The 25468-nt window shown below is 45.6% G+C and overlaps 1 protein-coding gene across 4 annotated transcripts in view; it reads right to left on the bottom strand.

Moving 5' to 3' along the window:
• Positions 1–25468, bottom strand: part of LOC136628565 (disintegrin and metalloproteinase domain-containing protein 10-like) — a 121136-nt gene that overhangs the window by 11159 nt on the left and 84509 nt on the right. For 3 of the 4 annotated variants that reach the window (XM_066604565.1, XM_066604567.1, XM_066604568.1), the window contains 3 exons: positions 15206–15389; positions 3070–3169; positions 540–757 (listed from right to left, as the gene is read on the bottom strand). In XM_066604565.1, the coding sequence (XP_066460662.1) occupies positions 540–757; positions 3070–3169; positions 15206–15389 (502 nt within the window). The remainder of the gene's footprint in view (positions 1–539; positions 758–3069; positions 3170–15205; positions 15390–25468) is intronic. The other variant, XM_066604569.1, reaches the window with a different exon arrangement.

The raw sequence follows: 25468 nt of genomic DNA, 5'->3' as shown, positions 1-25468 counted from the left end.
CTCAATGGGGCTCCGTGTAGCTCCGTGTAGCTCCGCCCCGTCACGTGCCGATTCCAGCCAATCAGGAGGTTGGAATCGGCAATGGACCGCACAGAAGCCCTGCGGTCCACCGAGGGAGAGGATCCCCGCGGCCATCTTCATCAGGTAAGTAAGAAGTCACCGGAGCGCGGAGATTCAGGTAAGCACTCTCCGGTGTTCTTTTTTAACCCCTGCATCGGGGTTGTCTCGCGCCGAACGGGGGGGGGGGGGGTGGGGGGTTAAAAAAAAAAAAAAAAAACGTTTCGGCGCGGGACAACCCCTTTAAGATAAAAATCTGTAGTTCTAATTAGAAGACAATTTATGATGACACAGCCCTATAGAATAGAGATGCAGGAAATAACAATATCCAAGTAATGAAAGGGGGCGGCTCACAAAGGTATATATGACCTATTCACATAAATGTTGTTCATAGGCCAGAACCTTTAGTGAATACATTACTACACACAGTACATTTTATTTATCAATGTACTCATTCAGTAATCACTTAATGATGTCATTACCTTCATCCAGGCTGCAGGGTCAAACTCTATTAAAGTCAAAAATGAATTTTTCAGTCTGGCAATGGGCCCATCTGCATCAACAAGTCGGCAGATATAAAGTTTATCACAATAACCTTGCCTCTGCTTGCATGGTGCACCAGCAGGAAGATGTATTGCAGTCATATTAAATAGAGGTCCCAGCTGTGAAGAGTGTGTACTTCTGCAGGAATTCGCATCATCTGTCAAGCATTTAACTCGTTACTTCAGAATATTGTAAAGCAGTCTATAAACTAAGCAATATTGTGGTCTAAAACATGCTCAGTTTTTACAACAGGTACAAGATTTTTGGAAAGTGCACATTTCTTAGAATAAACTTCTGTCACCTATGTGAAAGATTATATACTACAGTCCTAACCCCATATTACAGACTCATTGAGGTTGCTTCAGGCTATAGACTCCCTATGAGCTTGTACCTTTGCTTGGCGCGAAGCCAAGCACTTTGACCTTTCGCACAAGATGGATTATTCCACAATGGCATTGCAGAATATGAAGTCCTGGAATTCTGCACCAAAATCTGCGCAGCTAACTGTAGATTTTGATGTGGATTGCTGGCAGGGTGTGATTGTTCTCAGTAAGAAAAACCAAGTAATCTTGTAGATATGAGACCTTTAACCCTTTCCAATCCACTGTCTGACGTCTGAAGACATTATGATTTAAGGTTGTACAGCTCTGATGAAGGAAGACATCCGTCGGGGTTCTCTTACTGTATATTGCCAGCCTCTCTGCTGTCGGAGCCTATCCAACGTGTCACCGCATGCAGTACTGGCTTAAGCCAGCATATAGCGCCGTTGTAAAACGGCAGAAAAAAGAGTAAGCCCCCTATGAAAACCAGGATACAAATTGGATTGGAAAGGGTTAAATGGCTAACAAAATACATGATTAAAAGGTCATATCTACAAGATTACTTGGTTTCTCTTACTGAGAAGAATCACACTTTACAGACTAACACCATACTAAACTTTTTCTGTTTTACATTGCAGGCAGAATTCTGCTATTTTCAATTCTTCATCAAAATATGTACACTAGCCGTGCAGATTTGGGTGCTAAATATTCTGCCAAGATGTTAAAGGGGTTGTCCCGCGCCGAAACGGGTTTTTGTTTTTTTTTCAATAGCCCCCCCGTTCGGCGCGAGACAAACCCGATGCAGGGGTTAAACAAGAAAACCGCACAGTGCTTACCTGAATCCCCGCGCTCCGGTGACTTCTTACTTACCGGCTGAACATGGCCGCCGGGATCTTCTCCCTCGGTGGACCGCAGGGCTTCTGTGCGGTCCATTGACGATTCCAGCCTCCTGATTGGCTGGAATCGGCACGTGACGGGGCGGAGCTACCAGGAGCCGCTCTCCGGCACGAGTGGCCCCATTCAGAAAAGAAGAAGACCGGACTGCGCAAGCGTGTCTAATCTGGCGATTAGACGCTGAAAATTAGACGGCACCATGGAGACGAGGACGCTGGCAACGGAACAGGTAAGTGAATAACTTCTGATAACTTCTGTATGGCTCATAATTAATGCACAATGTACATTACAAAGTGCATTAATATGGCCATACAGAAGTGTATACCCCCACTTGCTTTCGCGGGACAACCCCTTTAAGGAATATTCTGTCGTGTGGAAAGGTCTCTTAGAAGGACACTGTCAGCATAAGTTATGGTGCTGTTCAGGAAGTGTTTTTTATACTCACCGACTCCCCAGTCTCTGTGACGTCCTCTTGTGAAGTCCACACGCAGTCTGAGAGCTTGATTCTTTTCAAACCACAGTGTATGTGCTCTTCCAGAGACAACTAGAGGAGAGGGTGTGCACAGTGGTCTGAAAAGACTCCATGGGAGGACACTGCAAGAATTGGTGAGTGGCTGAGTATAAAAACCCCATCACCCATCTCCCCATCACTACCAGAGATGAGCGAGCACGCTCGGATAAGTCAGTTACTCGAGCGAGCATCGCTCTTCTCGAGTAACTGCATTCTCGGGGGTGTCGGCGGGGGGAAAGCAGTGGGCGGCGGGGGATAGAGGGGGTTAGCGGGGGAGAAAGAGAGAGATCTCTCCCCCCCCCCCCCCCCCCCCCGAGGCTGCTCGGACAAGAATGCAGTTACTCGAGAAGAGCGATGCTCGCTCGAGTAACTAACTTATCTAAGCGTGCTCGCTCATCTCTATTCACTACTCATTTATGGTGCTGACAATGCCCCTTTATTTCCAACAATCAGTACAATCAATTGAGCTCCCACACCCTCACCAATCAAAAAACTTGTGAAATACAAAAGGTCCAATGATTTTTAGAATTATTGCATTGTCTAACTAACGGACCTTTCAGGTCCTGTTCAACATGTATACTATCAGATTACTTATTACTTTATTTTTCTACTTGTATTAAAGACAAAACCCCAATTTTGTACAGACTCCATAAATAAACAGTTTTTAGAATAACTATTTTTAGAATAAACATATGTACAGTATATCATGATAATTACATTTTGCAATACTCTATTTTTTCCTACCTGGTATTTGACAGCAAAGTTGGCACTTTTCATACAAGGAATGGGTATCACATTCACATTGCTCTAAATGATACTTTGCACAAACTGTTTGGAGACACATCTGAAATAAAGAAATATGAATATTTTATGGTGAAGAGCGCAGTGCTTACTTCTAAAATATCCTACATTCTAATTCCATTCACAATCCTTGACCACGTAGCTGTGACTCCATTTCACTGCGTTAGACTCACAAAGGGGGCAAGATATCCTCAAAAGCTTGCTGTAACATCATGTATTTTTGTTAGCCATTAAAAGGTATCATATCTACAAGATTACTTGGTTTCTCTCACTGAGAACAACCTATTACACTGTCACACTCAATGGGGTTCGGTAGACTGAGATATGCGGAGTCGTTAAGCAGAGTTTCTACAATATATAGCTGGTGGTCATTGGTGGCCAGAAGAGATTTGCCTTCTTTGGATAACAAAAGAGAACATAAGAGCAGGAGAAATGTTCACCCTTCTCAGATAAAAACTGGAGTTTCTAATTCAAGGACTTTCAGCAGGATTCTTGTGTAAAGAAATATTCCGGTGATTCGAAGTGAAAATGATACCCTTCATAGAGTGATAATATGTTGTTTTGCAATATAATATTATAACTTGCTTACAAAGCTGCAGAGATATTGCTTTACCTGTTGCAACACCCCAGAGGAATGACCCTGAGCACCTGGCTGATGTGAAGAGCTGGGAAGGATAAGTGCTGTTTTGTCACGGCGGCACTTACCAGATTCTGGTCCCTGAGGGATGACACACAGCCAAGGCCAGAGCAGAATCGCAGGCCAGCTTCGACACCTCTATGATAGGGAATGCCAATAAACCAGATGAAGGGGGTAGTAGTTATCACTCATGACGCCACCATTCCTACACACCGGTATGCCTCGCATACTATACACAGAGACTTGTGTATAGTATCTTGGGTACCCAGGAACGCTGGAGGCCCAGTATAACTTTACTTGCAGAAATAAACTTTACAAAACAGGTATTTAAAGTAATGCAGGTACAGTTATCTTTAAGTGACAGAAGACTAGAGCTCAGAGGTAGGGAGGATACACAGGATGCAAATGGTCCTACAGTCAACGTTATCTATATGGTACCACTCCTGGACTGGGAGGACTCCAGAGGAGGAAGGAGGGTAGGGGTCACTCCGCAGACACTCTGGAAGACAATTTAAAGGAAGGCTTACACAATAAACACCCCGCACAGCAGGTACGTGGGTGTGCCTCAGTAGAGTACCTCTGTGCGGTGATCCTAACTCTGAACGGCTGCACAGTAAAAGCCTGTAGTTTGAACTGGTATCTGTGCGATGGGTTCCTCTATACAGAGCTATTGGGTTGCTCTCTCTCTCTGATGGTGGGACTCACTCCATTCACATCCAGACTTCACTCACTACGGGATATCGCTCCTCTTCCTCCATCTTCCCCTACATTGAAGCTGAAGGTGCTTCCATGTGGCTCTGTGTTAGTATTCTGTAGCAGACAAGATGGTACTCTTTTTCCGCTCTCAATCACTCCTATTTATACCTTTGTCGTGGCTCAGAACAGCATTCTGGTCCCCTCCATAATTGTCATACATGTGTTGTCTCATGGATGCACTGTGCAAACCTGTCATGTCAATTTCCTGTATGTATGTTGCACAGTTGCGGCGTCTGAAGGGTTAACTCCCATTAAATCATTGCCTGTCAGCTCTGCTGCTGAATGTATCTATCCTACTGGGTCATGTGGTACAATTGAGGTGATAAAAGTGAGTGTCTGAGAGCAGGAAAAGGTCTGCCTGTCTTCTTCAGTCTGTGTTGGAGCAGGGGTCCATCTTACCTGGTACAGGCACTAAGACAGAACCGCATGGAAGCACCTTCAGCTGCCATGTTGGTGAAGATGGGTGAAGAGAAACGACATCCCATAGCGTCTGCAGGGTAGATGATATAGGAGTGAGTGCAGTTCAGAGAGAGAGCTAGCGCAACAAATCCCAATTCACTAAAACACTACAGGCGTTTATTTTTCCTGTGTGGCCATCCGCCAATAGGATCACAACACAGAGGTACGTGATTGTGACAACCACGTAAGAATGTGCGGGGTGCATCTAGGCTAAGCCTTCTTCTAAGTAATTTATTGCCAGAGTGTTTGTGGAGAGATTCTTGTCTTTGTACCTCCTCCGGAATATATTTAATGTCCAGGATCGGTGACATATACATAACGTGCACTATAGGGCCGTATTGTTCCTGTGTAATATTCCTCCCAACCTCTGAGCTTATAGTAACATAGTAACATAGTATGTAAGGCTGAATGAAGACAATTGTCCATCTAGTCCAGCCTGTCTATCCTCCCGTGTTGATCCAAAGGAAGGCAAAAAACCCCAAGGGCAGAAGCCAGATAGCCCTTTTGGGGAAAAAAATCCTTCCCGACTCCCTAATGGCAATCAGACTGTTCCCTGGATCAACCCCTAATAGTTCTTACCTGCCTGTATACCCAGATTGACAATTAACCTAAGATTTATATCCTATAATATCCTTCCTCTCCAGAAAGACATCAAGTCCCCTTTTAAACTCCCCTGGATTTTGCCATCACCACTTCCTCCGGCAGAGAGTTCCACAGTCTAACCGCTCTTACAGTAAAGAACCCCCTTCTGTGTTGGTGATGAAACCTGCTTTTTTCTAGACATAGGGGATGCCCTCTTGTTACCGTCGCGGTCCTGGGGGTAAACACATCATGGGAGAGATCCTTGTATTGTCCCCTCATGTATTTATACATAGTTATTTGATCACCCCTTAGCCGTCTTTTTTCTAGAGTAAATAATCCCAATTTTGATAGCCTCTCTGGGTATTCCAGTCCCCTCATTCCATGTATTAGTTTAGTTGCCCTTCTTTGAATCCCCTCAAGCACTGTGACATCTTTCCTGAGCACCGGTGACCAGAACTGTACGCAGTATTCCATGTGAGGCCTGACTAGTGCCTTATATAATGGAAGGATAATGTTCTCATCCTTTGCCCCTATACCTCTTTTAATGCACCCTAAGACTTTATTTGCCTTTGCAGCAGCTGACTGGCATTGGTTACTCCAGTTTAGTCTACTATCTACTAATACCCCCAGATCCTTTTCCATTTCACTTTTTCCTAGCAGTACTCCATTAATCGAATATTGGTGACATCCGTTTCTCCTGCCCATGTGCATAGTCTTACATTTTTCAACATTGAACTTCATTTGCCATTTTCCTGCCCAAGCCCCCAGCTTATCCAGGTCCATTTGTAGCCGCACATTGTCCTCCGTTGCATTAATTATATTGTATATATAATTTTGTGTCATCTGCAAATATTGAGATTTTGCTGTGCAGCCCCTCGATCAGGTCATTGATAAATATGTTGAACAGAGTGGGGCCTAATACTGAACCCTGTGGCACCCCGCTAGCGACTGTGGTCCAATCAGAGTACGAACCATTTATTACCACCCTCTGCTTTCTATCATTGAGCCAATTTTTTACCCACTTACACACGTTTTCGCCCAGTCCGAGCTGCCTCATTTTGTATATTAGCCTATTATGTGGCACGGTGTCAAAGGCTTTAGAGAAGTCCAGATATACGAGATCAATAGATTCTCCCTGGTCCAGCTTAGAGCTTACTTCATCGTAGAAACTGATCAGATTTGTCTGACATGAGCGACCCTTCATGAATCCATGCTGGTGAGGAGTTATTCCCTTGTTCTCCTTGAGGTGCTCATCGATGGCGTCTCTCAGAATCCCCTCGAAAATTTTTCCCGTTACTGAAGTGAGACTTACTGGCCTGTAGTTACCAGGCTCACTTTTGCTCTCTTTTTTGTAAATTGGAACCAATCCAATGGTACTACACCGGTCTTGATAGTGTCTAGAGATATTAGATATAGTGGCCTAGCTATCTCGTCACTTAGTTCCCTTAGTATCCTTGGGTGTAATCCATCTGGGCCCGGCGATTTATCAATTTTAGTCTTCTTTAGTCGCTTCCGTACCTCCTCCTGCGTTAGGTATGAGATGTTTTGTGATGGGTTCATTTTATTCCCCTGCATCTCATGTGGCATTTCCTCTTCGTTTGTGAATACACTTGAGAAGAAACTGTTTAGTAGATTTGCTTTCCCTTCGTCATCATCAATGATCTCTCCTGCATTATTTTTTAAAGGGCCAGTGCTCTCCCTGCAAATCCTTTTGCTGTTAATATAGTTGAAAAATAGCTTCGGATTGTTTTTGCTCTCTTTGGCGATCAGTCTTTCTGCTTCCTCCTTGGGAGTTTTGATCTTATCTTTGCATATTTTGTTTTTTTCCCTGTATGATTTTAGCGCTTCTTCGCTGCCTTCTTGCTTTAGTAGTTTGAACGCTTTCTTTTTTTCATTTATTGCCCCTCTTACCGTCTTGTCGAGCCACATTGGTTTCCTTTTGGTTGAGTTTCTTTTATTTTTAAAGGGAATGAACAGCTCACATGAGGTGATTAGGATCCTTTTAAACTTTTCCCATTTGTCCTCTGTACCGTTATTTTTGAGGATGTTGTCCCAATTAATGTTACCGATAGTAGTTCTAAGCTCATCAAATTTTGCTTTACTAAAGTTTAGTTTCTTTGACGCTCCCTGATAGGGCTTCCTATTGAATGACAGTGGAAGTTGATTATATTGTGGTCACTGTTCCCCAAGTGCCCCTCAACCTGCACCCCCTTTATACGTTCCGGTTTGTTAGTTAGTACTAGGTCCAGAATGGCCCTCCCTCTTGTTGGTTCCTGCACAAGTTGGTTCAGGTAATTATCTTTAATTACTCTCAAGAACTTATCACACCTGTGAGATTTGCAGGTTTTGTTCTCCCATGTTATATCTGGATAATTAAAGTCCCCCATGATAATTACTTCATTGCGGTTTGACACCTCTTCTATCTGCCTTAATAGTAAGTTATCAGTTTATTCTGTTGCTTTTGGTGGTCTATAGAAGACCCCTATCAAGATTTTGTTATTTTTTCCTCCCTGTATTTCTACCCACAGAGATTCAACCTGTTCTTCTCCTATCCCTATATCCTCCCGTAGCCTCGGCTTCAAGTTCGATTTGACGTACAGACATACCCCTCCCCCTTTCTGGTTCCTTCGGTCCCTTCTGAAGAGATTGTACCCCTGCAAATTCACCACCCAATCGCACTTATCATCCAGCCATGTTTCCGTAATTCCGACTATATCATAATTTTCATTAGTCATTCTCGCTTCAAGCTCACCCACTTTACCAATCAGACTTCTTGCATTCGTGGTTATACAATTTATATCATTTTTTTGTTTTTTAAATTTGTTTTGTTGCTATTCATACTTATGGCTGATCTATCACTTCTAAATGTGCTAACCCCAGCCCCTGCTCGACCCCCATTCCCTTTGCTTGGACCCGGGTCGCTAGTTACACTGGCTACCCCACTATTTCTCATTTTACCCTCCCCCCCAGTCCCTAGTTTAAACACTCCTCCAGCCTTCTAGCCATCTTATCCCCCAGCACCGCTGCACCCTCCCCATTAAGATGCAGCCCGTCCCTACGGTAGAGCCTGTAGCCAACAGCAAAGTCAGCCCAGTTCTCCAGGAACCCAAATCCCTCCTTCTTACACCAACTCCGGAGCCACTTGTTTACCTCCCTAAGATCCTGCTGCCTTTCTAGTGTGGCTTTAGGTACAGGTAGTATTTCCGAAAAAACTACCCTGGAGGTCCTCGCCCTGAGCTTGGACCCTAGGTCCCTGAAATCATTTTTGAGGGCCCTCCATTGACCTCTAACTTGTTCATTGGTGTCAACGTGCACCATGACCGCTGGATCCTCACCAGCCCCTCCCAGTAATCTGTCAATCCGATCCGCGATGTGTCGAGCTCGAGCGCCAGGAAGACAATATACTGTTCGACGATCCCAGTCTTTATGGCAGATTGCCCTATCTATCCCCCTTATAATTGAGTCCCCCACCACTAGAACCTGTCTAGCCTGCCCTGCACTCCCCGTCCCACTGGAGCAGTCATCCCCCTGGTGTTCAGAGGGCCTGTCGTGCTGCAGCGGTGCTGGCTCTGTAATGGCATCGCCCTCATCTGCCAACGTTGCAGACATGTTGGGTTGTGCCAGTTCAGGACCAGCCTCCCTGGATCTATTCCCTCTACGCCTCCTTCTATCTGACACCCAGCTGACTGCCTGCTCCCCCTGCTCTTCCGTAGCACCATCCGCCCCAACCTCTATCCCAGCGAGTGTCTGCTCAGTGAGCAGCAAACTCCTTTCCATGTTGTCAATGGCTCTCAGTGTTGCCAGTTGCTGATTTAGATCCAGAATTTGGGCTTCTAAATGTGCGACGTGCACGCATCTTGCGCAACAGTATGCACCCTCGATCAGCTGATCAAGGACCGCATACATTGCACAAGTAGCACACTGGATGGCATTGCCAGGCATGAAGCTTATCCTAATGGGGATCTACAATTTACTTGTGGAAGTAGTGAAGATAGACTTGTTCACACTCCGCTCACACGCTGCTGCAACCGCTCAACCGCTTACACGCCTGTGCAACCGCTCATATGCTGCTTTTGTCTGTAACTGCTGCCGTGTATGATACCTGTAATTGCCTGCTTACAATGTTTAAGTGAAGTTTTACTGGGTTTCAGCTGTTCCTGAGGATCCGAAGTATGATACACTTGTCCAGTGTTTTGTTACTCCGCCGCATAGAATAACGGTGTATATATTCTCCCCGAACACATTCCCCATTTTTTTCTTGCCTGTTGCAGCTTCACTCATACCACATGACATGACAAACTGCTACATCTACATGCAGGCAATGATTTTATTGCTTTTGACCTCTCAAGCGCAGCAACTGTGCAACACACACACAGGATATAACAAGATAAGCTTTGCACAGTTCATTTACATAGGACAAAACATGATGACATTTATGTAGGGGACCAGGATGGTGTTCTGGGCCACTACACTGTAATCTACCCCTCCTATTAGCTCCTTATTGCTATCCAGTGGTTACAACCTGCATGTTCTGCTGTTTTACTGGTCATGCATGCGCAATACCAGGGCCAGCACTATGGTGTCGGTGCCCACTGCATCTGGAGGGACCTACCAATGAAGGATTATAATAGGAGCAATAGGGGCCCATAGCTGCCCAAACTTCCCCTATTAATATAATCTACCGCTGCTATAAACATAAAATAACAGCCTTATTCACCTTTACTCCCCTTGCACTATGTGCCACGGCGCTGGTCCCTCAACCTCCTTCTGGGTAGATCAATCAAATGACAAACACTTGATTGCTATGGCCAGTCCCAAGCTTCTCTAACGATGATGCTGGGGACTTAAAAATAGCATTAAAGCTACTGGGAAGTCAGTGGGGAACTAGCAACACTGACTGCAGAGGACGGGAGCCGGAGGACCGATCCAGGTGAGGGGAGTATACCTGTTTTTTTATTTTAATATCTACAAATATGACATTATTAATAAACTAGCTGATATACCCGGCTTCGCCCAAGTTAATTTGGTACTGGTGTTTATCTGGTGTTCACACGGAAAATCTTATGAAGTCATGGTTACTTTAGAGATACCGGGAAAAAAATATGTTCACCATTTTGCAAGGTTCATTGTGTTACCCAGGAAACACCACGTGGAGGTAACCATGCGACGTTTCCTTTATATAAAATGACATCGGGAAGCGAGAGAATTAGATGACGTACATAAATTTGGACGCTAATTTTTTTGTGCTTAGAATTGAATAATCGAGTTAGGACCCATTAACTTTTCCTATTTATGACATAATCAATGCTTGTGCCAAATTTCATGTTTCTATGACATAGGGAAGTGAGAGATTTGATTATGTACATAAAATTTGGACACTAATTCTTTTGTGCTAAAATTGAATAATCAAATTTGGCAGCCATTACCTTTTCCTATTTATGACATAATCAATGCTCGTGCCAAATTTCATGTTTCTACGACATCGGGAAGTGAGAGAATTAGATTACGTACGTAAAATTTGGACTCTAATTCTTTTGCGCTAGTATTGAATTATCGAGTTAGGACCACTTTACTTTTCCTATTTTGGACATATTCTATGCTTATGCCAAATTTCATGTTTTACGACATCGGGAAGTTAGAGAATTAGTGGCAAGTCTGCCTGTCAGTCAGGGCATTCGTCTTTAGATATATATATATATATAGATCAATGCCAGTTACATGAAAGCTGTGCTGTGATTGGTTGCTATATATTATACCGCTGAGGTAAAATGAATGCTGCACTGTGATTGGTTGCTATTTTTTATATTGCTGAGACAGAATAAAAGTTGCGCTGTGATTGGTTGTTATTTGTCTTACTGCTGAGTAACATGAAAGCTGTGCTGGGATTTGCTGTTATATATTGTACTGCTGAGGTAACATGAAAGCTGTGCTTGGTTGTTATATATTATACTGCTGAGGTAAAATTAAAGCTGCGCTGTGATTGGTTGTTATTAGAGATGAGCGAACGTACTTCTCCGAGCTTGATACTCGTTCGAGTATTAGCGTGTTCGAGATGCTTGTTACTAGAGGCGAGCACCACGCGATGTTCAAGTTACTTTCACTTTCATCTCTGAGACGTTAGCCCACTTTTCTGGCCAATAGAAAGACAGGGAAGGCATTACAACTTCCCCCTGCGACGTTCAAGCCCTATACCACCCCCCTGCAGTGAGTGGCTGGCGAGATCAGGTGTCACCCGAGTATATAAATCGGCCCCTCCCGCGGCTCGCCACAGATGCATTCTGACAGAGATCAGGGAAAGTGCTGCTGATGCCGGAGCTGCTATAGGGAGAGTGTTAGGAGTGATTTTAGGCTTCAAGAACCCCAACGGTCCTTCTTAGGGCCACATCTGACCGTGTGCAGTACTGTTGAGGCTGCTTTTTGCAGTGTTGCACATTTTTTTTTTTGTATATCCGCCGTGCAGAGCATTGCGTCCAGAGCATTGCGTCCTGCAGTAATTTTACATAGTCCCCACCCCCTGCACCTCCTGTACCACCCTCAACCCATTTGTGTCTAACCCAATGTACCTTATATTGTAATTGTTGTATTGTTTTGCATTTATCCATGCCTGAAAGCGCTGCGGAATAAGTTGGCGCTATACAAATAAAGATTATTATTATTATTATAGTCTGGGGCCAGTAGTGCTGGTGAGGCAGGGACAGTGAAAGACATATCCAGTCTATATAGGCAGTGGGCTTTTCCAAAAAAATTTGGGGAAAAAAATCTATTTGGGCTGCCTGTGACCGTCCTGACTGTACTGCGTCTCTGCTGGGGGTAGTTGTCCTAATTCATACGCAGCCAGCTAAGTGTTACAGCAGGCTTGCGCAAAATTCTTTCCTGCCTCTGCGTTGCCTCTTACATCACCGCTGTCATCCTGTCCAGAGTGAAACAGTCTGCAGTAATTTTACATAGTCCACGGCCAGTAGTGCTGGTGAGGCAGGGACAGTGAAAGACATATCCAGTCTATATAGGCAGTGGGCTTTTCCAAAAAAATTTGGGGAAAAAAATCTATTTGGGCTGTCTGTGACCGTCCTGACTGTACTGCGTCTCTGCTGGGGGTAGTTGTCCTAATTCATACGCAGCCAGCTAAGTGTTACAGCAGGCTTGCGCAAAATTCTTTCCTGGAAGCATTGTTCTCTATCACCATCACAAACGTGGACCTTTTAGCTTCATCAATCTGTGTATAATATTCCTCCTCCTCCTCCTGAAACCTCACGTAATCACGCCGAACGGGAAATTTTTCTTAGGCCCACAAGGCTCAGTCATATAATTTTTGTAAACAATTTTTATACGTTTCAATTCTCAATTCAATAAAGCGTTGAAACTTGCACCTGAACCAATTTTTATTTTAACTGGGCTGCCTCCAGGCCTAGTTACAAATTAAGCCACATTAACCAAAGCGATTAATGGGTTTCACCTGCCCTCTTGGTTGGGCATGGGCAATTTTTCTGAGGTACATTAGTACTGTTGGTACACCAATTTTTGGGGGCCCTCGCCTACAGTGTAATCCAATAAATTTTTTGCCCACCTGCATTAAAGCTGACGTTACATCAGCTGTGCTGGGCACTGCAATGGGATATATTTATGTACCGCCGGTGGCTTCCTGGCACCCACCCATGCTGTCGGTCCACACGGAGTTGTAACTGCATGTGTCCACTTCTAAAGAACCCCAGTCTGACTGGGGCATGCAGTGTGGGCCGAAGCCCACCTGCATTAAACATGACATTACCTCAGCTGTGATGGGCAATGCAATGGGATATATTTATGTACCGCCGGTGGCTTCCTGGCACCCACCCATGCTGTCGGTCCACAGGGACTCACAATAGGGAGTTGTACCTGCCTGTGTCTATGAATTAAAAACCCCGGTCAGGTTGGGGCATGCAGTGTGGGCCGAAGCCCACCTGCATTTAATCTGACGTTAGCTCTGCTGTCCAGGGCACTGCAATGGGATACATTTATGTATAGCCGGTGGGTTCCAGGGAGCCACCCATGCTGTGGGTGCACACGGAATTCCCATTGCGGAGTTGTACCTGCCTGTGACTATTTATGAAAAACCGCGGTCTGACTGGGGCATGCAGACACCTTGACAGAATGAATAGTGTGTGACACACAGGTTCCCAATTGCTATGCCCACGTGTGCAGCTCCAGATGGAGGTGGCACAGGATTGGATTTCTCATGGCTTCTGCACAGCATTGTGGGCTATCGCCCCGCCCCTTTTAAAGAGGGTCGCTGCCTAGCCATGCCAACCCTCTGCAGTGTGTGCCTGCGGTTCCTCCTCATGGCAGACGCACTTATAAATAGACATGAGGGTGGTGTGGCATGAGGGCAGCTGAAGGCTGCGCAGGGACAATTTGGTGTGTGCTGTGGACACTGGGTCGTGCAGGGGGGGGGGGGGGTTGGGCAGCATGTAACCCAGGAGAAGTGGCAGCGGAGTGTCATGCAGGCAGTGATTGTGCTTTGTTGGAGGTAGTGTGATGCTTAGCTAAGGTATGCATTGCTAATGAGGGTTTTTCAGAAGTAAAAATTGTTGGGGGGGGGGCCACTCTTGCCGCTATTGTGGCTTAATAGTGGGACCTGGGAACTTGAGATGCAGCCCAACATGTAGCCCCTTGCCTGCCCTATCCGTTGCTGTGTCGTTCCCATCACTTTCTTGAATTGCCCAGATTTTCACAAATGGAAACCTTAGCGAGCATCAGCGATATACAAAAATGCTCGGGTCGCCCATTGACTTCAATGGGGTTCGTTACTCGAAACGAACCCTCGAGCATCGCGAAAATTTCGTCCCGAGTAACGAGCACCCGAGTATTTTGGTGCTCGCTCATCTCTAGTTGTTATATATCATACTTCTGAGGTAACATGAAAGCTGTGCTGTGATTGGTTGTTATTAGAGATGAGCGAACGTGTTCGGCTCCGCCCCTTTTCACCCGAGCACCGAACTTTGCGAGCAATTCCGTGCTCGGGCGAAAAAAGTTCGGGGGTCGCCGTGGCAGCGCGGGGGGGTGCGGCGGGGAGTGGGGGGGAGAGGGAGAGAGAGAGGGCTCCCCCCTGTTCCCCGCTGCTGCCGCCCGCGCCGCCGCACCTCCCCCCGCCGCCCGGCGCCGGCCGAATACTTACGCGCGGACACTGAAGTCCTCGGATAAGCCGGTGTCTGGGTGCGTAAGTGTTCGTTAAGAACACGTTCGCTCATCTCTAGTTGTTATATATTATACTGCTGAGGTAACATGAAAGCTGCGCTATGATTGGTTGTTATCTATATATAAAAAAACAAATGTATGTATGTCTGTCTGTCTTCGCAGCAACGCGCGACGGGTAAGCTAGTTATTAATAAAAGTGACCATGAGAGTCATTATTAACAGGGCCATGAAAGGCATTAATATTAAAATGAGGGGCATTATTACTAAACAGGGCCATTTAGGCCATTACAACTAAACAGGACTATGAGGGGCATTATTACTAAGTGGGGTAATGCGAGGCATTCTTTTTTTTTTTTTACTGGAACCATGAAGAGCTTCTTTTTTATTAAATGGGGTGATTAGGAGCATTATTAATAAACAGGGCCATGAGGGGCAATAATATTAAACTGGGTAATGAGGGGCATTATTACTCACCGCATCCAGACATATTCTTGTTCCTGCATTACATAAGGTGTAGTTGTCTTTTGGAGGGGAAGTTGGACATACAGAAGTTTCCCCTGTGCAGAAACTTTTAAAAGTACATTCAGCTTCTTCTCTACAAAGTTCTCCTTTCCGCTTATGTGAGCAAGAGTTATCACAACACTGTCCTTGACTTGGACTACAATGGAAATGAAAAAAAAAATGATGGAATAGTCTACAAATAATATAAGGTGATAATGATATTTCAGTGGCATTAGATGCATTTGAATTCATTATGAGGAACTGGGAGGAGCTGCTTATAATTTTGTGCACTAAGATACAAAAAAAGTGGCATAGGCCGCCTGCAGACGGCCGGGTCGGATCCGGCTGCAAGAATTCTCGCAGCGGGACCCGAGCGTTTGCAGAGAGAAGCGTGACACTCGCCTACTCCCGGCTCTTTCATGTGCCAGCTGCCGGGCAGCCGGCGCATGCGCAGAGCGAAGTGGAGCCAACAGCTGGTGAGTGACGTTTCTGTGCGGGGCTTGCTGAAATGGAGCATTTCGCGATTTGTTTGCCGCGCGACATTTCGAGCGGCCAAATCGCGGCCTTCTGCATAGGATTGCGTTTGTTAACGCAATCCTATGGAAGCTTCCAGGGGCGGAAATTTCGCGGAAAATCCCGCCGCAGAATTTCCGCCCGTCTGGAGGCGGCCATACAGGGTTATTCACAGATTGCTTAAAGGTATTTTCCAGGCACAAATACTATTGATGAGTACAGATGAGCGAGCACCAGAATGCTTGGGTGCTCGGTACTTGAGTCGAACTTTTCGTAATGCTCGAGAGCTCGTTTCATTAACGAACACCATTGAAGTCAATGGGCGACTCGAGCATTTTTGTATGGGACCAATGCTCTGCATAGCGGATGACTTGTGAAACACCTGGAAACATCAGAAAGTCATGGAAACACCACAGAAACGGATAGGGAACGGCAGGGGCAGCATGCATGGCTGCATCTGAGGCTCCCAGGTCCCACAATTAAGCCAAAAGGGGGGCAAGAGCCTGGCAGTCACTCCCCTAACTATTTACTTGGGACAGACCCTCATTAGCAAGGCACACGTGCTGGCACATCTTAGCTAAGCACCACACAAGCTTCAACCAAGGACAATCACCGCCTGCGGGTGACACCGCTGCCTCTTCTCCTGGGATACATGCTGGCATTGCTGTCCAACCCCCCGCACGACCCTGTGTCCACATGCAGTGTTCAGCTGGCCTCATGCCACACACTCGCTTCATAGCCACACCACCTGTTATGATCGTGTGGGCAAAACTAAGCACGGGGCCCACACGATCGTGACCAAAAAGGGGGATGAAACACGGTTTCACACGGGATTCAGGCAAACTTACCCTGAACTACAAGGGGAATGACAGAGGCCCTACCTAAGCAGGGAACATTGCCCCAATAAAGGCAGCCTAGCGGTCTTCGGAACTGGGCCCTAGCGGATCCTAGGAACCATGCCACAGAACAGGACGCATTCACATGCCACATGACAGGGACAGAACAGGATACACAGAGCCAGAATACACAGCATACAGCAGCCAAAATGCAACCACTAGTAACAGATAGGAAGTTGAATATAAATACCAGGTATTAGTTGACATTTTGTACAAGACATGGAAGCTAGCGGGCCACTTCCCGGCTCCTGGCTATACCGCTAGTCCCTACACTAACCAGGAGTCCAGCAGAACTGGACAGAGTTCACACAGAACGCTGCAACAGGACAAGACACATATAGCAGGTCATACAGCAAGCTGACACAAACTGACAGAATTTAAACATACAGACGGACGTGAACCAGCAAGACACAGATCACACAGCAAACTTGCATAAGGAACAGGACAGAGCACAGGGCACACATCGAGCCGACAGAAAACTGTCAGGAAATAACCGTACAAATGGACATGAATCAGCAGGTCACAGATGAAACAGCAAGCTTGCAACAGGGCAGACAACCAGGGCACGGACTCTACCATCACAGACTCTACCAACTGACACACTGGAAGCAGAGAGACACAACAGACCAACTTACAAACACAGATCAGAATGGGGACAAGCTGAACATGACTGATAACAAGTTACAGACGACAGAAGTAACATGACTGCTCACCTTGGGACCCAGCCAGATTGACCAGGAGCTGGGTTTATATGTGAGTACAGACCCAGGAGATTGGCTAGCAGGAAATACAACACCCAGCCAGCTTAATTAACCCTCAACCACCTGTAGCTGTGCTGCTAGGAGTACATAGTACAACAGATTCCAGCAGCACATCCTGACACCACCCTCATGTTGATTTATAAGTGCGTCTGCGATGAGGAGGAGACATATACTGCAGAGGGTTGGCAGGGCCAGGCAGCGACCCTCTTTGAAAGTGTGGGCGATAGCCCACAATGCTGATGACAAATGATGATAAATTAACATACGATCATCATTCCAATCCCATGCCACCTTGGTCACGAAATTGTCAGGATCTGCAAACGTGGGCATGAAAGGGAATCAGGTGCCAGCACATCTACACATCTCAACAATGCAGCAGGACATACTAACACCAAAGATTGGTTTGAAGCAGGAAGTGTCGCAAAAGTAGCCACCACAGGTATACAGTGACCCTGTTAAAGTCTCATGAAATCACTAACGTTGTGAATGCTCCAATCCAGTATCTCACATAACTGTGGTTATGCTGATCCCCAGACCCCAAGCAGGAGGAGGTGGCATAATAAGGCCGAGAAACCATGAGGTAGGAAGCACGTGTGCGGGCCCAGGGTCAGGCTCGGTCACAGCCTCCACCTTGTGTGACCCAAGGTGCCGCGAGTTACATAGCAATGGGAAATCCATGTGTCCCCACACAATTCCTTCTGTGTAGGTGTCAGATAGCTGAACAACGCAATGGGAAAGCCTTCTGCGCCCTACCCAAGTCAGTCAGTGTATTTGTGCCAGATAGGTAAAACACCGCAATGGGAAATCTTTGTGCACCCACAGCATAGGCAAGCCCAAGAAACTCAAAGACGGTATTACACATGAAGAAATCAGAGTGCCCAAACATGGCAGAGTTTCACCCCGCCAAGGACCTCGGCCTCGGCCCACATTTCTGCCCAATTCATTCTTTGTATGTGTCAGATAGCTGAACAATGCAACGGGAAAGCCTTTGTGCACCCATGAAACTCAAAGAGAGTGCCAAAACATGGCAAAGTTTCACCCCGCCCAGGACCTCGGCTCACACTTCTGCCCTAGTCATTCAATGTATTTGTGCCAGATAGGTAAAACACCGCAATTGGAGAGCGTCTGCACCCTAGCCAAGTCAGTCAGTGTATTTCTGCCAGACAGGTAAAACAACACAATGGGAAGTCTTTGTGCACCCACAGCGTAGGCTAGCCCTTGAAACTCAAAGACGGTATTACACATAAAGAAATCAGAGTGCCCAAACATGGCAGTTTCACCCCACCCAGGACCTTGGCCCACACTTCTGCCCTAGTCAGTCAGTGTATTTGTGCCAGATAGGTAAAACACCGCAATGGGAAAGCCGTCTGTAACCTAGCCAAGTAAGTCTGTGTATTTGTACCAGACAGGTAAACCAACGCAATGGGACGTCTTTGTGCACCCACAGCATAGGCGAGCTCATGAAACTCAAAGATGGTAATACATAAAGAAATCAGAGCACCCAAACAAGGCAGTTTCACCCCACCAAGCCCCTCGGCTTTGGCTCACACCCTCAGTAATCGTGGGCATAAAGCGGACACGGATGCTAGTACAGCTGTGAATGTCTCCTTAAATCAGTTACGGTTGCTTTCATCGCTCCAAAGACTGGATGAACCACAAAGAAGTTCCACAGGCCAAACCTAGCGCAGGACCTTGGTCTCTGCCCACACCCTCAGTAATCGTTGACCTCAAGCAGGCTCGGATGCTAGTACAGCTGTGAACTTCATTCTGTGTATGTGTCAGGCAGCTGAACACAGCTATGGGAAACCTTTGTGCACCCACAGTATAGGCAGACCACTGAAACGTTTCTGTTGCAAGAGTATAGGCGAACCCCTCAAACCTTTCAATAGCAAGTGTATTGACAGACCCCTGAAACTTTTCTGTTGCAAGTGTATAGGTGAACCCCTCAAACCTTTTAGTAGCAAGTGTATAGGTGGACACCAGTAACATTTCAGTAGCAAGAGTATAGGCAGACCCCTAAACGTTTCAGTAGCAAGTGTATAGACAGACCCCAGTAACATTTCTGTAGCAAGAGTATAGGTGGACCCCAGTAACATTTCTGTAGCAAGAGTATAGGTGGACCCCTGTAACATTTCTGTAGCAAGAGTATAGGCAGACCCCAATAACATTTCTGTAGCAAGTGTATAGGCGGGCCCAGTAACATTTATGCAACAAGAGTATAGGCGGACCCCAGTAACATTTATGTAGCAAGAGTATAGGCGGACCCCTTAAATGTTTCAGTACCTAGTGTATAGGCGGACCCCAGTAACCTTTACTGTAGCAAGTGTATAAGCGGACCCCAGTAACCTTTACTGTAGAAAGAGTATATGCAGGCCCTTCAAACATCTCAGTAGCAAGTGTATAGGCGGACCCCAGTAACATTTCTGTAGCAAGTGTATAGGCGGACCCCAGTAACATTTCTGCGGCAAGAGTATAAGTGAACCCCTCAAACCTTTCTATAGCAAGTGTATATTCGGACCCCAGTAACATTTCTGCAGCAAGAGTATAGGTGAACCCCTCAAACCTTTCAGTAGCGGTTTCTGCCAAATTGTGATATGAAGCTGGGGAGCCCAGAAACTTGCCTCTCTCTTAATCTCTCAGCAGCCGGCTATAATTCACCCAGCCCAGCAACTCGGCCTCTACCCACACCCTCACTTGGACGCCCGCGTCCACGTCCTCGACCCTTACCCCTACTCCTCATCATGGCGGATTAAGGATAGAGCAGTACCCAAATAAACTTTTACCCAGTACCCCACTGTACAGCACTGACAACTGTGGCTAATTCACCGCACACAGAGACTTGTAGATAGCGGAGGCTCTATGCTGTGACTTGAAAAAATTAACCCGCTGTCTTGCGCCGATACCTAGGGGTAATTTACCGCTCGCAGAGACTTGTAGATAATAGAGGCTGTGTGGAGTGGGGGAAGACTCTAAAGCCAGTGGATAGTGCTGGTAACTACGGCTATCTCAACCCCTCCAAGGAAAGGGTATTGTGAGATGCTTTGCACAGTGGCTGAGCTGACATAGTTTGCAGTGGCCCAGGAAATATTACAGTACTGTTTAGCAGTGAGACCTCTGTCTAATGCACTGCAGACATAGACCGCTATAACTGAAATACTTTGCAGTGGCCCAGGAAATATTACAGTACTGTTTAGCGGTGAGACCTCTGTCTAATGCACTGCAGACATAGAACGGTGATACTGAAACAGTTTGCAGTGGTCCAGGAAATATTACAGTACTGTTTAGCGGTGAGACCTCTGTCTAATGCACTGCAGACTTAGATTGCTATAACTGAAATACTTTGCAGTGGCCCAGGAAATATTACAGTACTGTTTAGCGGTGAGACCTATGTTTAATGCACTGCAGACATAGAACGGTGATACTGAAACAGTTTGCAGTGGTCCAGGAAATATTACAGTACTGTTTAGCGGTGAGACCTCTGTCTAATGCACTGCAGACTTAGATTGCTATAACTGAAAGGCTTTGCAGTGTACTAGGAAATATAACGGTACTGTTTAGCAGTGAGACCTCTGTCTAATGTACTGCAGACATAGAATGGTATAACTGAAATACTTTGCAGCGGCCCAGGAAATATTACAGTAGTGTTTAGCGGTGAGACCTCTTTCTAATGCACTTCATGCTATAGCTGCAATGCTCTGCAGAGGGAAAATTGGTGCACTACAGCTTCCAGCCAGCCACAACTATAATGCATATGGTGAGAAGTAGCCCTTAGAAGGACCGTTAGGGGTTCTTGTAGAGAGGATCTTGACTGTAAAACTTTCCCTATATGAGCAGCTCTGTCCCTAAACTCTGCCTAATGCACTGCACACACAGAACGCTATAGCTGAAATTCCCTGCACAGCCCTTGATGCTTAAAAAAAATAAAAATTGGTGCACTACTGCTCCCAGCCACCCACAACAGTAATGCACACGATGAGGAGTAGCCCTAAGAAGGACCATTGGGGTTCTTGAAGACTGGATGCTACGCTAACACTATCCCTGTATAAGCAGCAGCACTTTCCCTAACCTCTGCCAGCATGCGTCTGAGGTGAGCCGTGGGCAGGACCAGTTTAAGTACTCAGCGGTCACCTGATCGGCCCAGCCACTCACTACTGTTGGTGGACAGAGGGCTGGCACGTCACAGCAGGAAGTGGCAATGCCTTCCCTGCATGTTTATTGGCTAGAAAATGGCGCTAAACATGCGGGGAGGGAAATGCAATTGACTCGAGTACCGCGTGGTGTTCGTCTCGAGTACCCTAATACTCGAACGAGTAGCAAGCTCGGAAGAGCATGCTTGCTCATCTCTATTGATGACCTATCCTCAGTATAGGTCATCAATACTTGATTAGCTGGAGTCTGCCACTGGGGACCTGACCAATTAGCTGATCGGGCACATGCTGTCACTATACATTGGTGTTAGTGAATAGTGTAGCCATCTTCTGTGTTAATTATTTTGTACTTTTCCTTTTGTAACTTTTGCTAAAATGTATTGAAGATAAGAAGGGACCTCGATGCTTAGAAAATTCCAAGGCCCTAAATTGAATGTCTCAGGTCATTGTGCCTTGTTCTCCTCTCTCTATAAACAATTATTGTATTATAATGTGTAATGTATAAATACATGAGGGGACAATACAAGGATCTCTCCTATGATGTTTATACCCAGGACTGCGACCGTAACCAGAGGGTATCTGCTACATCTAGAGGAAAGCAGGTTACATCACCAACACAGAAAGGGGTTCTTTACTGTAAGAGCAGTGAGACTGTGGAACTCTTTGCCTGAGGACGTGGTGATGGCAAAATCCATAGAGGAGTTTAAGAGGGGACTAGATGTCTTTCTAGAGCGCTATGATATTACAGTATATAGACATTAGGTAACCAGCAGGGTTGTTGATCTCACATGTTGATTCAGGGACTAGTCTCGCTGCCATTATGGAGTTGCCTTCCTCTGGACCAACAAGGAAGGAGTTGAAACAGGCTAAACTAGATGGACATTGTCTTCATTCAGCCTAACATAATATGTTACTATGTATCTTTGTATTCTGAGAAGTTAATCATGTAGGATTAATTAAATGTACGTGCAGCCTACGGTATATAGGCTGCACAACCAACACTCTTCAATGTATGGTCAACAATTACAGGTTTAACCTACTTAAGGGATACACTAGGCATAGTGTATCCAGAAATTTCTTTGAAAAGCATGATTGTGTTATGAGTCACTTAAAAGTAACACCATTGGAACGCATCTCATCAAAATCTTTTAGCCATTTAAAAACGTGCGAAATGTTCTGGATTTTTAGACTAAACACCCTGGTTTCTTTTGGCCTGAATGAAACATTGGAAAACGTTTAAGTTCTACTGCAAATAATTCAACAAATAGCATGATACCTTTTGGAACTTTTCAGCCAGTCAAGATCCAGGACCAAACAGGGCCCAAAAAGAACAGACCCTGGGACGGTGAGAGCATTATACCAATTACCAATTTAACCCCCCCCCCCCCTCCTTTTTTCTGTCTTATTCCATATTGAATGAAGCCAGCACAAAGGAAAGCGAAGTGTTGTCATCACGCCGCATTGGACCGCACGTTATGCGTCCCAAAATCGCTGTGTTTGATGCGATAATGCATACCCTGTGTACAATGTCATCACAAAGCGAAGGAACACCACGTCATGCTGTAAACTCGGTGAGTAGGCATCGCTATATATATCTGCATTGTGATATCATTTTTTATGCTTGACAAGGGCCATCAGGTGGCCGAAACGCATTGCATCTGCCATTTGACCTCCCATGCGAGGGATAATGTTAGTTTACTTGTGTACTGTGACATTTGGAATAAAGAAGTTAAACTACCTCCGGGTGATATTGCATAATCTCGACGAAGGATTACCTACAGTGATTGACAGGCTGTCCTGGGACTCCAAGGGTGGAGGTTACACCCTAGTATCCAACCACTGGGGAACCTCCCTCTTCAGAGTGAGTACCCAGATTAGCGTTATTTTTCTGTTATTTGAGCGCACAGCAAAATTGTCTAGTACCATGGGAAAACTGAGATTAGATGTGGTTTTTAGCTATTACATATATTTATTCCTTTTAGTAGGAATTCAAAGAAATATTGTGTTTTTTCATTTGTCTATGCAAACTCCTTTTTGGGACTCTTTGTAAGGGTTTGTCATCCAATACTGATTATAACACAAAATATAGGTGCAATTAATTGTAGCATAGGCGGCGCTTCATACACTTTTTTTTTTCAAAATTCTGCTCATTCATGTGAAAAATGCCATTACAGTTTTGAATGAACACAAGGTCAGAGTTCAGTTTAAGGCCTCATTTACACAGCAGTATTTTGGTCAACATTTTACATCAGTATTTGTAAGCCAAAACCAGGAGCAGTGTAATCTACAGAAAGAAAAGTAGAATGGAAAACTTTGTGCCTCCTAGATGTTTTGGACTCACTCCTACCTTTAGCTTACAGGTGGGCTCCAGCCTCTGCCTGCCTATATCATGTAATGTGATAGCTCTGTTCTTATACCCAAACAGCAAGAGAGCTGTCACTCTACATAAGGTAGAGGCTGGCACAATGCTACCCCCTGACTCAGAGTGCCCTTTTGTGTCAAACTTTTAAGTATGATTATTCTGAAATGCTGCAGTGTTTCAGAATAACAAACACATGGGCATACGGTACATCCCTATCCCATCTTCATGCTGTGCCAGGTTCCCTTTAAGGGTGACTACCCACTACAGTTTTTTTCACTGCGAAATTCACCGCGGGTTTTTTTTCTGAAAGGGTCTATGGGACTCATAATGTTAAAATCGTGATCGTGCAAAATCGCAATTTTGCAGTAAATTGCGTTTTTGCGCGCTAGTGATTTTAACATTACAAGTCCCATAGACCCCTGCAGAAAAAAAAACGTGCAAATTTCGCTGTGAAAAAAAACTGTAGTGGGTAGTCACCCTAAGGCCTCATGTCCACAGGGAAAATCAGGCCCGCTATGGAGAATCCGTAGCGGGTCCCTCCTGCCCCGCGGACATGAGGGCTGAAAATAAGAATAAACTCACCTGCTGTGGGCAGTGCAGGTATTCCCTTCTTCGCGGCCGGATCTTCTTTCTTCGGCCAGGCGGATGTGCTCGGCACGGCGGCTGCGTGCCGCGCGCATGCGCCGGGCACATCCGCCGGGCCGAAGAAAGAAGTTTCCGGCCGCGAAGGAAGGAAGACCTGCATCGCCCGGAGCAGGTGAGTTTAATTCAGGTGCGGGTCTCCCGTGGATCCGGACGGCTTCCATAGGCTTCAATAGAAGCCTGCGGGAGCCGTCCCCGCGGGAGACCCGCACTAAAATGGAGCATGTCCATTTTTTTTCCTGCACGCGGGACCCGCGCCTGCAGGGAAAAATGACATCCGCAGGTATTTAACTACCTGCGGGTGTCTAATGTATCCCTATGGGGCACGGATCTGCGTGCGGGAGAAACACTGCGGATTTTAAATTGTTAATTTGCTCGTGGACATGAGGCCTAATACTAACATACTATCACTGAATTAATCAATATTACCAATAATAACACTATATAAGGGCCTGATTTATCCCTAGGCCATGACCACATAATGCTACCACAGTGTTGTGAAAAATACACTATACAAAGACAAATATTATCCCCATACAGTTACCATATAGCGGTAAATATGAGTTCTACACAAGTGGTCTGCAGACCGTATAAGTGATTAAAGTACCACTATATCCAGTGATCACAGTTGACTTCCTTTCTGACTGGGGTTGTTTACAATCCCTTTTCATCTCCATACAGCCCAGATGCCTCGATTTCTTCTTTTAGACACAACTTGTCTGCCTTTTGGCCTCCATCAACTGATAATGCCCCCAGGGCCTAAATGTACTCATAATGTGGCTCCTGCCCTAAATGAACTCACAATGCCCTTTTTTGCCTCCCTTATTTGATAACTTAAAAAGTCACAAACATTTAAAAAAAAATATGTATAACACAAAAATGTGATTTATATAATAGGTCATTTTCTGATTACT

The sequence above is a fragment of the Eleutherodactylus coqui genome, chromosome 5 (genome assembly GCF_035609145.1).
Source record: "Eleutherodactylus coqui strain aEleCoq1 chromosome 5, aEleCoq1.hap1, whole genome shotgun sequence".
Classification (NCBI taxonomy): Eukaryota; Metazoa; Chordata; class Amphibia; order Anura; family Eleutherodactylidae; genus Eleutherodactylus; species Eleutherodactylus coqui.
The sequence above is the reverse complement of the archived record's forward strand: the minus strand, read 5'-3'. Positions and strand labels throughout refer to the sequence as shown.